Source organism: Crocodylus siamensis, chromosome 3 (genome assembly GCF_052110815.1).
Source record: "Crocodylus siamensis isolate JL-2025a chromosome 3, ASM5211081v1, whole genome shotgun sequence".
Taxonomy (NCBI): domain Eukaryota; kingdom Metazoa; phylum Chordata; order Crocodylia; family Crocodylidae; genus Crocodylus; species Crocodylus siamensis.
The window spans coordinates 193,449,611-193,465,882 of NC_143397.1; the positions used below are offsets into that span (position 1 = coordinate 193,449,611).

Consider the following 16,272-nt stretch of genomic DNA (forward strand, 5'->3'; position numbering starts at 1 on the left):
CAAAATAGCAAAGGTGGTTGAGTTCTAGCATACAGTTTTTTGGGGGAAAACTTTGGGAGCTCAGTACGAGCATACTCTGCTGTGAATAGTTTCTGTAAATAGTTTCCTAAGTAGCACACTTTAAATACCATTTTCACCCTAGAACTCAGAGACTGCTCCTTGATTGGTCCTCATTAACTTATGCTTCATTTGATTGTATGAGTGTTAATCCCTGGGTTAATACTGTAGTTTTAGTATAGTTTTTTTAACTTTATTAATTAATCCAATTTAACAAATAACAAATTTAACATTTTTTAAATATTCAATTCTCTAAAATTTACATAAGGCAGATTTTTATCTACCATCAGTTTAACCCAAGACAACATCCACAAGTCTAGTGTTTCTTTTAAATTTTTATTCTCTACCTTTTAGTTGCTGAGGGTTCATATATGTTTTGGTTGATATTAAGCTTTTGTGTTTCTTCTTCTCTTCTTTTCCCTCCCCGGAATTTTCAGAGTTCTGAAAAGCACAATTTTTCTTATTTTCTATTAATCTCTAATTTTTTAAATTTATTCTAGATTTGTTTTTAAGCATTAGCTCATAGAACCTGCACCTCCTTATGGTAGTCAAAAAAAAATTCTTAAACTTCCTGACTTGGAGGCAGAAGTAGGTTCATTTTTAGCGCACTCCAGAAAAATTCCACCAGCTCTAAGCAAGCATCTCTTTTCCTTCTCCCTTGTAGAACGCTAACTTGATAGCACAACTTCTTCATTACTAACTTCCCCAACTTTCTGAACCAGTCGGTGATTTTAGGGGGGGTATTTCTCTTTCAGGCTTCTGTAGGTATAATTTTTGCAGCTGTTAGAAGATAAATGATCATGTCCTTATGACTTTAATATGTTGTAGTGTTCTCAGAAAGGTTCATTAAGAATACTGAGGGGTTTTCTAAGAGCTGGCATTCTGTTATTTCTTCACTATGTCTCCAGCCTTCTTCCAGAGCAGTTTGATTTTAGGATGTCCGCCATATGTGGTAGAATCCTCCTAACTGACCACATGATCTCCAGCATTTGTTTGTTCCTGTACCATAAATGCATGTAATTGTAAGTGGGGTGAGATACCATTGATACAGGATTTTAAAATACTTTTATTATCGTGCAGATGGATGTGTGAGGACCAGTCTTCCAGATGGTCTTCTGTTTTTCCACACTAGGTTTGTGATTTTTGTTGCAAGTGTGGCTGATTGCCTAGAAGAGGAGGAGACAGGCTCTGAGAGACTTGATGGGGGAGGGGGGAAGGAGTAGTCTCAGGGAGGGCAGAGGGAACTGCAGTGGCACAAAAAAGACTATTTGTTTGAAGTTGAGCTGTCTCCTGTGCTGTGTGAAACATCAGTATTCTAACCCCCCAAGAGCTGAGCAGCCATGGATTGCTAGGGACAAAGAAAACCTGGGGTCTCAAAACCATAATCTTGCTCCTTATGAACCTATACCAGGGCTTCATATCAGAGGGTCCTTTGGGCTTGTCATGGAGGAAGCACTATTAGCCCTACTTCATTAAGATGGGCTATTTTTTAAGACTGCCTTGTTTGAGGATAAGACTGTCAGAGACTTTCTTGAAAATACAAATCAAGACTGCAACTTTAAGACATTTTCCTTGTTGTAGTGAGGAAAAGGAGCTGTGTTTCCAGCTTCTTTAAAACTTTTAATTAGGAGAGGGGTGTCCAACCTTTTTGAATGTGGGGCTGGATCATGAACTTTTTATCACCCAGTGGGTTGATGAGCCATATTCAAAGCTCTCACAGGAAGTGGTATCACAGCAGAAAGTGATGTCATGTGACCTTTGACATCACTGAAGTTGCAGGAATTGACAATGAAATGGGTCTGGAAATGTGGTTTAAAATCTAAATGAAATGAGTCTGGAAATGTGGTTTAAAATCTAAAATAAAAGCAATATAAAAGCAACAATGAAATAATACCAAACAGTTGACTAAAATAAACACTTTCGCTTCTACTCACTTCTCAGTGAATGAAAGAAGCATAATGCAAGTTGACAGATCAAATGTGGAAAAGATATTAGCCAGAGTGGAAACTAATCAAAGCAACAGAATATGGGCATTTTTTAGACTAATCTTCAAGAAGATTTACTTTTATTGAATTAATAACTTGTTAGTAACACATATTTAACAAGCAGCAACAAGTTGAACCCCCAGTTCCCCACAAAGAGAAACAGAAGCAAACACAATCCAAACACTGGGCAGTATTTTTACAAAGATTTTTACCTGCTCCAGATTTACATTGAAGCCCAGATCATTCATGCTGTATTCTTGAGCATATTGTTCAGTCTTAAACAAACATACAGCACAGCTGCAGCACGTTCAGCCACAGCTTTTCCTCCCTGGTGCAGCCTGGCCAGTCCATCCCATCTCCTATCAAGCAGTGGCTTCCCCACGTGCTGCTGCACTTTCCCCCTACCTGCACCAGCAGGTCCCAAAAGGCAGGAGGCTCCACCACCGCCTCTGCTGGCTGGTGCCAACCTGGCTGGCTGCCTCCTGTCCCCAGCAGCACGTGGGAATCCGGCTTCAGCTGCATGCTGCTCCAGATGGGACAGACCTACCTGGGTTGGTACCAGCCAGCAAAGGCAGCGGTGGAGCCATGTGCCACTCGGGACTGACCCGCACAGGTAGGGGGGAAAGTGCACCTGAGCCCCTGCTGCTCCAGCTGGGCTCATCCTGTCCCAAGCGGCACATGGGAACTTAGTCCCTTTTCCAGCCCTTCAGCAGCCATTAGGAAGCTGCTGAGGGGCTGGGGGAGGGATAAGGGGTAGGAAAGAAAGTAAACAGTGTTTACTTTTGTTTCCCATTGCAGCACCTCAGGCCTCAAAATGCTTTGGTGGGCTGCATGTTGGACAAGCCTGCTCTAGGAGATATAGCCTGTAACAGAATGAGGAAAAGACAGAGAAGTCATGGGGAGTTGATTCAGATTAAGTATTTAAATTTAGGGCTTGAGAGAAGTTCAGAGAGAAGAATGGGCTGTGGTTTCTCTCTGCCACGTTGCTGTGCGGTTACTGAAGCTGTGTGGGAACATGATTATATAAATCTGACCTCCTGGCTCAGGTCTGTTTGGTAGATTGCAAAGAAACCACAAGGTCTTCTCATAGCATGTAACCAGGTGCCAGCGTACTCCTTGCTTAACGTCGTTCTTATGTTCTTGAAAAATGCAACTTTAAGTGAAACGATATTAAGTGAATCCAATTACATCTCAGTAGTGAACTACTAGCAGGCGGCAGCCAAACGTTATAACTGAATGTTGCATGACTTTAAATGAGTATGTTCTCCAATAGATCAGTGACGTAATAATAAAACATCATTAACTAGAACGACGTTAACTGAGGAATACCTGTATAAATATGGCTTTTCAGCAAGAAGGCAGGGTAGATTTGCACCTTATAGATTGTATCTCTAATTTAGTTACTTTTATAAGGTACTCTGTCTTCTGCCTGTACTCTGTACTAGGTACTCTGTCTTCTGCCTGACTTCAGGCTCTCATGGCTTACTACCATTACTGTTACTCTTTTTAAACAAGAAACTAACCTTACAGTATTATCATGTGTGTCAGAATTTTTTCACTCAAGTTTTGTTTATGACAATATATCTCAAATGGAGTGTCTTTTAAGCAAATGTGCATGTATGACATAAAAAACTGTATGGCACCTAAAAGAACTAGGAAATAGAAGTTAGGAAATGCATTTAAATTTGTCCTTTCTAGTTATGTATTATGATAGTCATTAATTACAGGCTCACTTCTCAAGTTTTCTAGGACCCCTACCTTACTTCACCTAGATGAACATTTTAAATAAAAGCAGTTGTTCAATCTTTTTGTCCTTCTGAACAAACAGTATCTTCCCCTTGAAAGATTCCTGTGAGATCAAGTAGTTTGTCATTTTAAAGAGTTTAAATTGAAGCCCCAGGAAGTTTTTTTCCTGTATTGCACAGCAGGAATAGGATACAGCTCTTCTGGTTCCCAGAACAGCATCATTAAAATATTTTTTTCTTTATCTACCATACAACTGAAATATATAAGGTATGCATGCTGTATACTACACAACCCGGCCTAATTCTCTGTTCAATGTGATCGTGCAGTATTAAACTGCATCATTACACCAAGCTAACTTTAGGTAAGGCACCTTATTTTTATCACTTCCTGATTTTTGGCTGCTTCATTTTGTAATCTTCATTTGGCACCTTATTTTTATCACTTCCTGATTTTTGGCTGCTTCATTTTGTAATCTTCATTTGAGGTTTCTTAATATATATATATTTTAGAGTATAAAAGAAGCAATCAATATCTAATGGCACAATTAATGAGGCAGAAGGCTTTCTGTCATGTCATCCACACCTTTTTATCCTATATCAAAACAGGGCACACTTAAAAACCACTACCTTTCCTGTGTATCTTGATTACTACTAACAGACAGTCAAGTGAATGATGACAGACATTTAGTATTGCAGAATGTAATGGATATCTACAACATCCTTTTTTTAGATTTGTTATGACTTGACTTTTTCCAGACTGCAGAATTCTATAGGCTATGTTTCTAACAAACCACACATTTCTGTCTCGGATTTCTAAAGTGCTGTAGTATATGGGGTGGGGACTTAAAAATAGTAAAACATTTATATCTATGAAAAGCATGTTTTCACTTCATTTTCAGAAACAGATGAACAGTTTATTTAAAACTTTCTAAGAATTGTTACGAGTATCTGAAAAAGAAAAGTGTTAATTGAAGTGGAAAAGTTTCTGCAAATTTAATAAAGAATGGTTTTGCAGCTTAAGCACTAAACTGGGATTTGGGAGAGCTGTGTTCAGCATTCAGCTCTGCTGGACATTGTGGGCAAGTTACTTAAGTTTATCTCATTTTGCCACAATTTTCCCTCTTCCAAGTAGAAACCTTTCTTCTACCTTTTGTTTGCCTTGCTAGCTTAGATTATGAGATCTTTGTGGCAGTAGCTGTTCCTTACTCTGTGTTTAGTGTAGCATAATGGAGTCCAGTTTTGCTATTGGTGTAATAAAAAATGGTAAGTAGATTTTAATTTCAAACCTCAAGAATCCATTTTAAGAAACATTTCTTATGCAAAAAGGACATTGCTTATACATCTTTGTAGAAGAAATACTTCCTTTCCTTGGATTGTAACTTGTCCAGTAGTTTACCATACAAGAAGAAAGGTGGGAAATGTGACTTTTGCATTTTTAATTTACTATATTTACTCGAATATGAGACAACCTTCCCAATGATTAGATTCTATATTTGGAAAATATATAAATTTATTATAGTTTTCCAGATATATAATCTAATTATTGGAGGTTTGTCTTGAATTTGGCCCTCTCACACTGTTACAGCAGGGAAAATAAATCTGAGAAAATTATGTGGCCCTCTTGCCTTTTGTGTCCCCCCCACTCCCTTTATTGTCAGAGCCTGATTTCCCTGAACACATGGAAATAAGGGGCAAATTTGAAAACACTGACTTTAGTATGAGTAATCATAGACTTAATTCATCCAGAATTGATGCATTTTACCTGTTTTGAAACTGCTGCAGTTTTTTAGCACAGGTACTCCATAAACGCATCTTTAAGCAGCCCTTTTCTACCTACTTAATATCATACATCGTTTGTACTATATCTAATCCAAAGAAGACAGGCTCACAATTTATCATACAGTTCATTGGGCTGAGCGCCAGCAGAGTCAACATTTCAAGCCATGGTGACCCGTCAGCTCAGCAGTGCTCAGTATATTTATATACTCCAGTTATGCCCCCCAAAGAGGATCCATGTGCTAATTAGCCCCCCACTCTTGACTGGAACTGGGTTTTCTTGGGATCTAAAATCTTTGGAATCCTGGGATCCTCCAAAAATTAGTATGTCAATGAGGTGTGCAGGGCAACCTGGGGCTGAGCCACACTAATCCCGTACAACAGGCTGAGAGGGGCGACAGAGGGGTTCTGGGTGAACTGTTTGGGGCCCCTTTTGGTGATGTTTGCCAAACATCTGAGTCTGGTAAAGAAAGAGGAATCATTGGAAATGGGAAAGAAAACTCCAGTTCAGCCATGGGAGTGAAGATTAAGTTGAAATGTATTCAGTGTAGTGGCTCACCGACTTGGAAAAGAGTTGACACTGAGGGTGGGCTGAGTGTAATGAGCACTACTATATATCTTATTCAGATGTGCTGTATTAATCTGTTTTTTGTGATAGCCTGTAGTGGGCAAACATACTGATGGGAACCTATGTGTGTTATAGTTATGCTCAATGTTAGCTGTATTTAATCCACTGCATAGTTGGTTTCTGTTACTGAGTACATGCTGCTTTTGGCAGAAGTTTAATGATAAAAGATGGGGGTTTTAATGCTGTTTCTTTGTATATAAATGTAAGACGACGAGTGTGGTGTTGTTGTTTTTTTTCCCTGTGCTGCTTTGTGGGGGAATCTTGTCATATATTTGAGAACATTAATTGGCATTTAATGTTAATGTATTATTTACCTGAATACAAGAAGACTCTGAATTTAAGCTGACCCTGCTCCTCCCTCCCCCAATTTAATTGGGTACTATTCATGGAAAGTCTATAACTTTGCTATAATTATCCATGTATAGAATCATTTAATTATTGAAGGGTCATCTTAAATGCCTGACCCTTGCCCTCTTCCCCCTCTCCTTACTGCCTACCCTTTCTGCTGTCTTTGGCTCCTGCCCCTCCCCTTCTTTCACTGTCTTCCCCCTGCCTGCTGCTTATTCTCTGCCTCCAGCATAGCTCTTGAGGCATGGAGTACGTGCTTGCTCCAGTCACAACCCAGCTCGGTAAGCAGTGGTAGCAGCTTTGCCTGGGGCTTTCAGTTCCTGGCTAGAGCTGCCTTCACCACAACAGCTATTGCCCAGCTAGGCTGGGTCCAGTGCAACCATGTATATCAGGCCAGTGTAGAACCAGAGCCATGCAAGAACTGGAGTGAGGGTAAGCAGCAGGTAGGCAGAAGATGGTGGGAGAGGTAGAAGTGGCAGAAGAGGCATGCCGCAGTGCAGGCCCACACGGTAGGGGAGACAGCAAGGAGGCTGGTGAGGGGGAGATGGTGTGGGAACCAGAGATGGCAGGAGGTAAGCAGCAGCTCCAGCTCTGGCCCCTGTCCAACCACACAGCAGCAGTTCAGACAGTGGCAGCCCCGGAGCTGGGGCTGGAAATGTCACTATTGCCATCGCTATTGTGTCGACGGGCCAGAGCTAGCATGTATTCTATGCTCTGGGCTGGAGCTGGAGCGTAAATGGTAGTGAAGGAGGGAGGTAGCAGGGTGGGCATGCTACACCTCTAGTCCCAGGCCTGGATCGAGGCCCGAGTTGGAGCCACAACAGTTGTATTCCCCAAATCCAAGATAACAAGCCCTTTCCCCCATGTTAAATGGGACAAAAAAAAATCATCTTTGATTTAAGTAAATAAGTTATTTTATATTCTTGGTTTGAAAGAAACTGGCTTGAGGTATTGAGGGGGGTAAGATGAGCACTGAGGGATGCCTTGAAGGTTGCCTTTACTGGTACCTAGGCAGCAGCTCTTTTTGTATTTATAACAGTTTCCGTGGTATTATGTGGTTTTATGTTGGGAGCAAAGCCCTAAAAATGTTGAAATAAGTTTCTTTTTACATTGAGTAATCTATCTTGATATAACATCCTACTGGGGACAAGATACGGTTCATTTAATATGAGGTGGCTAGTTAAGTTAGCACTCCAACACCTACATCCCAGGTTTAAACTTGACTAACTACAGAAAGTAAAAACTGTACAGTACGGCATGTTTTCAATTTAGATTGAGAGAACACATTTGCAATAGAAGCACACCATCCTCATCAAGAAAAACGTGGGATGCTAACACGCATCTTCAGAGAGCAAAAATCAAAAGAAAAGGAGAGCCAAATTTTTTCAAATAGTTTCCACATTATTACATATTTTCCATTTAAAATACGGTAAGAAAGCATAAGCACGTAAGCAGAAGAGTGGGTCTGGGAGAAGGGCTCAAGCTTTCAGTCTGATTACCGGAGGGCTTGTGTACATTATGTCAGTAGTGGGTCTGATGGACTGAACATGCCGTCCTTCCCCTAGTTGATAACATTCCAGAGCCAAAAGTCTACCTTTTAGATGGCTCTGGACTTTTCTCCAGCACCCACTCTTGAGCCCTCGGTCTCTTGATGGGTCTGAGAGCAGCTGTTGGAGATGGCGCTGGAGCTGGAGCTGTTGAACTTTTGGCACTGGAACTTATCCATGGACTTTGGCCCAGCCCTGTGGTCTCAGAGACTTGCTGTTGATTTAGTACAGATGAACCCAAGAGAAGCTGGAGCAAAAAGTGAAGGGGCCTCAGAGCCTTGTGGAGAAGAACAGCGCAGAAGAGACCACAGTGAGGTATTTAAATTGTGGAGGATGACAGAGACTGGCCAAGAGATGCAGCATGGACTTAGAGATTTTGTATAGGGTCCCTGGTGGTGTGAATCAGTAGTAGGTCCAAGGAGTAAGGCGCTATAGATAACACCATAATCAACTGGGGCTTGGAGCCGGTAAAATAAGGTGGACCTGAATCCCCTTACCAAACAGCACCCAGTGCAAGACTCACCTGAAGGCTATCTAGCAGCAGAGTGAGATAGTGGGCAGTTAATTGAGTGATGCCTCACAGGGGACAAGGACTGATGAAGCATAGTAACTTGGAGAGGTAATTAGTGGAACAGATGGGCTGTCAGAGCCAAGTGGACTGGAAAAGATTGAATAACAAAGAGCTGCCACAAGGCTTGGGGTACCTATAAAGAAAGCTGGAAGGCTGCAGGGGGCTCCATGTTATGGTGTTCACTGGTTCAGTTACTGAAAGGAGGGCATAGAGTTTACTGAGACCTACAACCCCTGCATCATCAGCATGTGCCCTGAAGGCTCATCTTTGGACAGAGCCACAGATAAATCTGATAAATAAAGTAGTGCAGAATTAACTAAAAAGCCCCTCCAGAAAACCCCTCAAAGATTTATCAGGTGAGATGCCAAAGAGGGATGGGGGAGAGGTGATAGGTGAAAACAGTTAAGTAAAGGACTTATAGTCAGACTAATGTTTTTTAAACACCTGTATAATCTCAGTGATTTAATATTTTAGAAAAGAAGTTTTGATTGAAGATTGGTGCATCTCTCCTTTTTATTCTTCTTTTACCGTAAGATCTCCAACAAGTCTTTTTGCAAAATGTTCAGGGGAACTTCTCCCTAAACTTTTCCAGTAACTTTTATACGGCAGAAATGCACAAGCGTGTTTCTGTGTGTGTGGAGGGAGGAGGGGGGGTGGAATATACAAACCCAGACTTGCTTGTCACCTCTACATTTTTCTTCTAATTCAAATGGGTGAAATTCCCCTTAACTATTACTATTGATACCTTTCTTTTTTCTTGTGTTGAGCTGTTTGTTTTTTAACTACCTAGGTTTCTGCAGTGGTTGATTGTTTGTGTTTAGGTTGTGTTGATGTATGTGCTCTATGTGACTCCTAGTGGCTCTCAGAAGTGTACACAGGAAAGAATACTACACAAATCGTGGTTTAAAAATGTACTAGAAATATAAATGTGTACCCAACGTAAGGGGTTGAGCCCCTAACCTGGATATTAAAAATTCCGTGCTCTATCAGCTGAGCTAGCCAGGCCTGTGCTGAGTATGACCATAAACTGCATCCAGCTGGTGGGCTTCGTGACAGTGTGGTGGGGCTACTTGTGGCAGGGTAGGTCCTATAAAATACCACAATGTTGCATCCTCCAGAGTAAGGCAAGTATAAAGCGCCTCAAAACCTTATTCCCCACTCCCTTGTGGGTACTCCGTGGCTAGAGAAAGTGTGATGTCCTTTAGCTTAACAGAAATGTACCCTCGCTCAGGTATTAGGCAATCAACAGCAGCTCTCATTTATTGCTCTCTGGCAGAAGCTACAACCATGGAGGCACTGAATGTCTCCACTTGGTCTGGTCTTTGGACTGTTTCCGTGGTCTAAAGGGGTGGGGGGGGTGGGGACGGTTGGCCTAGGGCAGTCTTTACTCTCTGTACTCTAGCCTAGGCCTACCTGATGGGCCTCTTACACATACAGGTTCCCCTCGCTTTATGCTGTATATATGTTCCTGGAAAACACTGCATAACTCAAATTCACATAAAAGGAACCCACTTTACAATGTAACAAATAGGGATACATTCCAAGACCTCGACTGTACTGACCCCCAGACCCATTTCTACCACTTTTACAAGACAATTTTGGTACTCACCAACAGCAGGCAGTACACACAAGCACAGGGTGTTGGTGAATGTTACCATAGTGGGGATGGCAACTACAGAAACACTCATTGCAGACAATGAGCGAGGAGCACAGATCCACACAGGAGACTATTTTGGTGCGTGTCACTCCTGCAATGCACTGGACAAAGCAGCTGACTGCAGTCTTCCACCATGCCGATCTCATAACAGTGAATTTACTTCGCACAACAAATTTTTGGTATAAAAAGGGCATTGCATAAGAGCGAATTAGCACATACAGAACCCACATAAGCTGGGGGAAACCTGTACCCTATGATCCATAAGCTTGACGGTTAGCAAGAAGAGAAATATAAACCAGATAACCAGCAGCTGGAATTCAGCTCAAAGTTCATAATCAAATTCATGAGAACCTTGACCTTCATTTTACTTTCCCCAAATTTTGAGGAAGGCAGAGGAATATCTGCCACAGGCACCCTGGACAGAAATGTAAGTTTCCCTCTTTCTCTAATAGCCATCTGATTAAATTGGATTGTCCAAGTCTTCCTTCCCCTTTTGCTTTCTGGAAAGGAGAAGGAAGACCCTAAGCTTTTGGTTACTTTAAGGAAATGTCTCTTATACTAGACCCACTAGCTACCAGGCTCTATTTTTGTTATTTTACCGCATTCTCATACAGAAGCTAAGGAACTATTTTTGTGTTTTTACCATTTTACTGACCTCCACAGGGTCATGAATAGCAAATGCAGAACTGGTCAGATGTCTTAATTTAATTCTACTCCTAAGCGAATCTGAGCAGCTGCAGTGGCACTAGAGCTGCCTGCAATTGTAGAAAGAGAGAAGTCTCTCCTTTTTTTTAAATATTTGATTGAGTTTTGTGGCCAAAGAAATTTTTAACTGAAAACTGGAATTCACCAGATATTATATAGGGCTTCAGCTGTGGTTCTTCAGGGGGAAAAAAACCCCTCCCCATTTAGTGAGTACATTTTTAACCCTTGGTTTACAAACTACTAAACAGTGTCATTTTCTTTAGGTGATTCTGAAGTAATTTCCAATCTAAATATGAGGGTACTAAGGAACAAGGGCAATACTTATGTAACATGTTACAGCTTTTGTGGTGTTTGCCAGTGCAAATCTTTGAAATCTTGCTTATCAGGCTAGTACTAATAATCTCACAGGAAATGCAGTTTTACAAAATATTTTTTACTTTCTGTCTTTAGATTTGATTCATAGTTTCCCTTATACCAGAAAAGTGGCTTTGTGCCAAGGATGACTTTATTTGTGATTTATACCTATAAGGCACCAATTCGGTAGCTTCAACTGATAAAAAATACTTAGTCCTGGCTAAATAAAATGAATAAGAATGCATTTGATGAAATGGTGAAAAATCAACTATTAACTAGAAATTTTTTCCTTCCAACTGTCCCAGTCTTCTTTCTACTGTCCTCTTAAGGTCCTTTATTCCTCGTGGATCTAATTTGCTTCAATTTTCCACAGATTTGTTTTTATTTTCCTGATATCTAATGTAGCTGGATGATCATACTGAGTTATGAAATCCCACACTAGTGTGCAAAGCTCCTGGAGAAGAAAGCTGAAAGATCAATAAAATCCTCCACTGTTGACTGGTTTCCTGATCATTTATGTTTTCTGCTAAGTTTATAACTTTATACCATTAACTGCATTTGTCTGGCTCTCATATTTTGTCATTTTTTCTGGCCCTGCTCTGCTATGTTTGCACAATCTCGTCCTGTAACTGAGCTAGTGATTTTGTACTCATATCTATTTAGTTTGTGTAGTTCAGGGTGGCCAGCCTCCAGCATATGTGTCACAGGGAGTACTGATAGCTATTGTGTATGGCTTATGTGAGGCCCCAGGAGCTCCAGGTGCTCAGTAAGAGGAGGTGCAGGTGCCAGAATGGAGGGGAGCTCTCCATGGAGCCCAGTAGAGACAGGAGGCTACAGGTGGTGTCCTGTGACACTGGCAAGAGTCAGGTTAACCCTTCCCTGGTCCTGTAGCTGTCATTGAATTCAGATAGTTGGATCCTTGCTAACCCTTTACCACTAGTTGCAAGGCCAGGCCAGGGATAACTTGGCTTTTAGTGGTGATACCTTAGGCAGCAGCATCATGCCCCTACTCTGCAGTGAGAGGCTTAAGCCTTCAGCCTCTGTTCCAGTGCTTCAGGACTCAAACTCTGTATCAGGTAGGCCTGGGGTGGGGATCAGAGCAGCACTAAAGATGGTGGGGGGAGGTTAATTTGAAAGCACTGTTCCTGGTGTGCTTTGTTTTCTTCCCTTCATCAGGATAAAATTATTCTAGCTGTGTTTTAAAAACAGTGGCTGGCCAGAAAGAGAGGCACATGTGTAGCAGTATGAGACCAGTGAAGGAAGGGTTATGAAAAACAGAGGGGTAACAAATACAACTAGAGGTAATAAAGGAGGTGCTCTTTGTGGGGCAGTTCAAGAAAAATGCTGTACAGAACTACTGAGTGAAAGACTTCTATGGGCAGTTACGTGGCCTTTTTATAGTCATAGTGACCTTTTAGGGCAGCTCATTTCAGATATTATACTCCGCCAAAAAATAAACACTGAAAAATACATTTTAATGTTACTCTTTGAATTGTCTCTTTAGTTGTAAATTCTGCTGAAATTCTAAAATTTATTTCTCTAATGTGAAGGAATAAAATAGTTTAGATAGCTATGATCACAAAATGGGCCTAAATTATAACTTGTTTAAAATGCATTTTTAATTGCTGCTGCTTAATGGAATGACACGAGTTGTTTTTTTTTTTTCTATTAGGTGTTGGAAAATCATGTTTGTTGTTACAGTTCACGGACAAAAGGTTTCAACCAGTGCACGACCTTACTATTGGTAAGTTATTCATTTAAATATGCTGCTCAAAAGATACTTAAAATTAGCATATTTTAAGGGTATTGGCTAGTTGTCACCATCAGTATGTTTGTGGTCTACATACTTTTTTTTTCCACTTACCTTGTTATATTAAAACTGATGCTAATTGCCTATTTTACTACATTATTCTATCTTACGGCTGTCTGGTAACTGATATGAGATAAGTTTGTTCATTTTGTAGCAGACAAATAGGAATCTCTAAAATATTACACACTCCTCACTAGCAACATATTGGCCGTCTCTACAAGAAAGCCAAAAAATGACTGTTTTGGACACCATGAGATTTGAAGTAGAGATGTAAATATTGTTTATAAAAATATCCGTTTAACATCCTCTAATTATACTGGTTAAATGGTTAACCAATAACACAGCAGCCTGGACACAGCAAATGCTGGAAGCTGTTCCCTGGGCCTTTGACAGGCTGGAGTGGGGAGGTGGTGGCAAGCTCTGCCAGATAACATGGCATATGTGAAGCTATAGATGGCTTGGGGCTTTCCTGCCCTATTACTGTGCTGGGAAGGAGGGAGCACCTGTGAAGAAGCACCTAATTGCTTAATTGACAAGTCATTAACCTTATAAGCTATAAGTACTAGTCCCCACCCTGCCTGTTCCCTTCTCCTCTTTGATTCTTCCTCCCTCCCTCCTGCCTGCCCTGCTGCCTTCCTATTCCTAAGGCACCTCACTGCTTCCCTTCCCTGTCAGTCTGCGCCCTGTACTAAAGGTTAACCAATAATTTGTTACCAGTATAAATATATTTATCTAAATGTTTAACCTTTCGCATCCCTAGCTTGAAGCACGTATGATCTGGAGACTTTGCATTTGTTCAGTGGATAGGACTTAAATTTCTGGTACTCCCTGGGTAGTAGCCATTTGCCACAAGCATAACATTATGTTTTAAGATTTAAAAACAAAGTTAACTTTAAGGAATAAAAAGGGGATTATGTCAACACAGAAATTGTATAGTGGCTCCTGAAGGATAAGGATTGGATTGTAGACCTTGTTATTGACTGGAAGGGCAGGGCCTTGTCTATTTCAGCAGCTTGCAGGACCTGTTAGGGGGATTTAGGGGTGTGTCTCATAATAGAAGACTTAGAGGAAATGAGTGAATCAGAAAGGAATGCATTACTTCTGACTTTATTCGAGTCACATTTTAAAAAAATGTTTAAGCGGTTTTTTTTTAGAAGTCTTCCCATGTGCATCTTTCCATTTTAAGGTGGTAGATACTTATGTGGTATAATATGAGGATATGTCTTCCTCTGTGTGGACTGGGCCAGTCTTTTCTTGGGTTATGCTTAAACAGACTTCAGCTGCTATTGAAAGAGCCAAGCATGTGAACTCTGTTTCAGGTTTTTTCAAGGAAGCTATTAAAGTAGACCCTCCACTTGTTTTTAGCCTTTTGCAAAATGAGCAGCATAATTTCCTGTTCTCTTAGTCTGTCCTTTGGGTTAGAGAGGGTTCCCATCTATGGGAGTACTTAACATAGATGAGAGGAAAACAAATGCATGTTCCTTTTGTGCTGAGATGGTACAAGGTGATTTTAATGGGGTCTCTCTCTGTGTCTCTTTCTTTGTTGTTGTGCAATTGTCTGAGGCAATTCAAGCTATTAGTTTACAGTTACCCCAAAGTTCTTGGGCTTATATAGGTTGATTAAATGAATAACCTGGATTTGTCTGTTGGAGCCATGTTACCTTTCCTCATGCCATCTTTGGAGTCATGTCTCCTTGATAGCTTTCCTTCAAGTCCTGCGTTGCCAAATGTACCCATCACAAGTATCACTCTAACATTTGGCAGCTCTTTCACATACTTCTACACCTCTCCTGGGTTCTGTGCATCTGGCTGTGCTGTGGGAAACCAATTTGCCACCCCAGTTCTGCTTGCAGTGCTTGCTCCTGTGTCAGAAAAGATGTGGGAGGAGGTGGTGGCAGCTGGTAGAGGGTTAGTGAGATAGGCCTAGAAGAGGACAGAGCTGTAGAACGTGGGAAGCTGTTAGGAAAAATAAAATGACTGCCTTCAGGTCCCTGTCGCCCAATACATTCGTATCAGGCTACAGCAAATGGCATGCAGTTGTCATAGTTGCACCTTTAGCACAAGTGGGATAGAGATATGTGCAAGATGAAAAATCTGGGGCCAAGGCCTGTAGAATTACCAAGAAAGACAGTAAAATGAGCTCATAAAACTATACCATGTCATAATAACATGTTCAGTTCATTGATAGTACCAAATTGAAGTAGTAATGGCAAGTTAGAACTTTCTTCTAACAATGTTTTTCATAATTATTATTGTATATTTGTAGAATTTTAAGGAATGCCAAGGAAGTAAGCATTCCCATTACTTCCAGCTAATTGCTTTTGAAAATAAACTCCACCCTAAATCTCTGCTTAAACTAACATTAAACTAGCATTTATTAGAAAAACAGATGTACTAGAGCGTGTCTAATAAGCTACAGAATCATTCGTATGTAAATTACTAGTTTTTTATTGCAGTTCACCAGAGAGTAACAAGCATTCCTATTTAATGGCTGTGTTGGTCTTTACCTGCTTTTTTTGCCTTAGCTCTTCCCCAGTGCATTCACTGGCAAATTAATCATAGACATTACGAATAGGCTTGGAGCACGAAATATACTTATGAAGTATCTACCATGTTTCTGGAAGTGTGGCATCAGGACAGTGAAGGCAAGAATTTAGCAAGATTCTGAAAGGGGTTGGGCACTTACTTGCATGGTAGCGATATATAATAGATAATGCTGATAGTTTTGGGAGACTTTTCAAAATCTTTGCTTCGGGATTTAAACTCAGCCCTGTGAAGCAGTAAGATGCAATTTTCCTGGGGAGCAAATTAGCCCATACCTTCCTATTAGGGCTGTGCAAAGCTTTGGGTGCTGATTCAATTCAGAGGACGTTCAGCCCAATTCAGTGGCCGAATCTCCAAGTCCAAATGGAATTGGGAGACCAGTAAAAAGGTCTGAATCGATTCAAAGCTCTCCAAATCAAGTCAGAAAAGATATTTGGAGATTTGGGCAGTCCCCACTCATTGCTACAGGGAGCTGGACCTGGACTCCATGCTTGTAAGTAGGTGCCTTGGGGGAGCTGGAAGAGGGGGGAGGGGACCATGGGGGA

General features: G+C 41.0%; 1 protein-coding gene across 1 annotated transcript in view; it reads left to right on the top strand.

Annotated features, from left to right (window-relative positions):
- The window catches only part of RAB2A (RAB2A, member RAS oncogene family), a 75,229-nt gene that overhangs the window by 8,057 nt on the left and 50,900 nt on the right, over positions 1 to 16,272 (top strand). Inside the window, exon 2 of the mRNA XM_090040038.1 lies at positions 13,046 to 13,117. Coding sequence (XP_089896164.1) covers positions 13,046 to 13,117 — 72 coding nt within the window. The remainder of the gene's footprint in view (positions 1 to 13,045; positions 13,118 to 16,272) is intronic.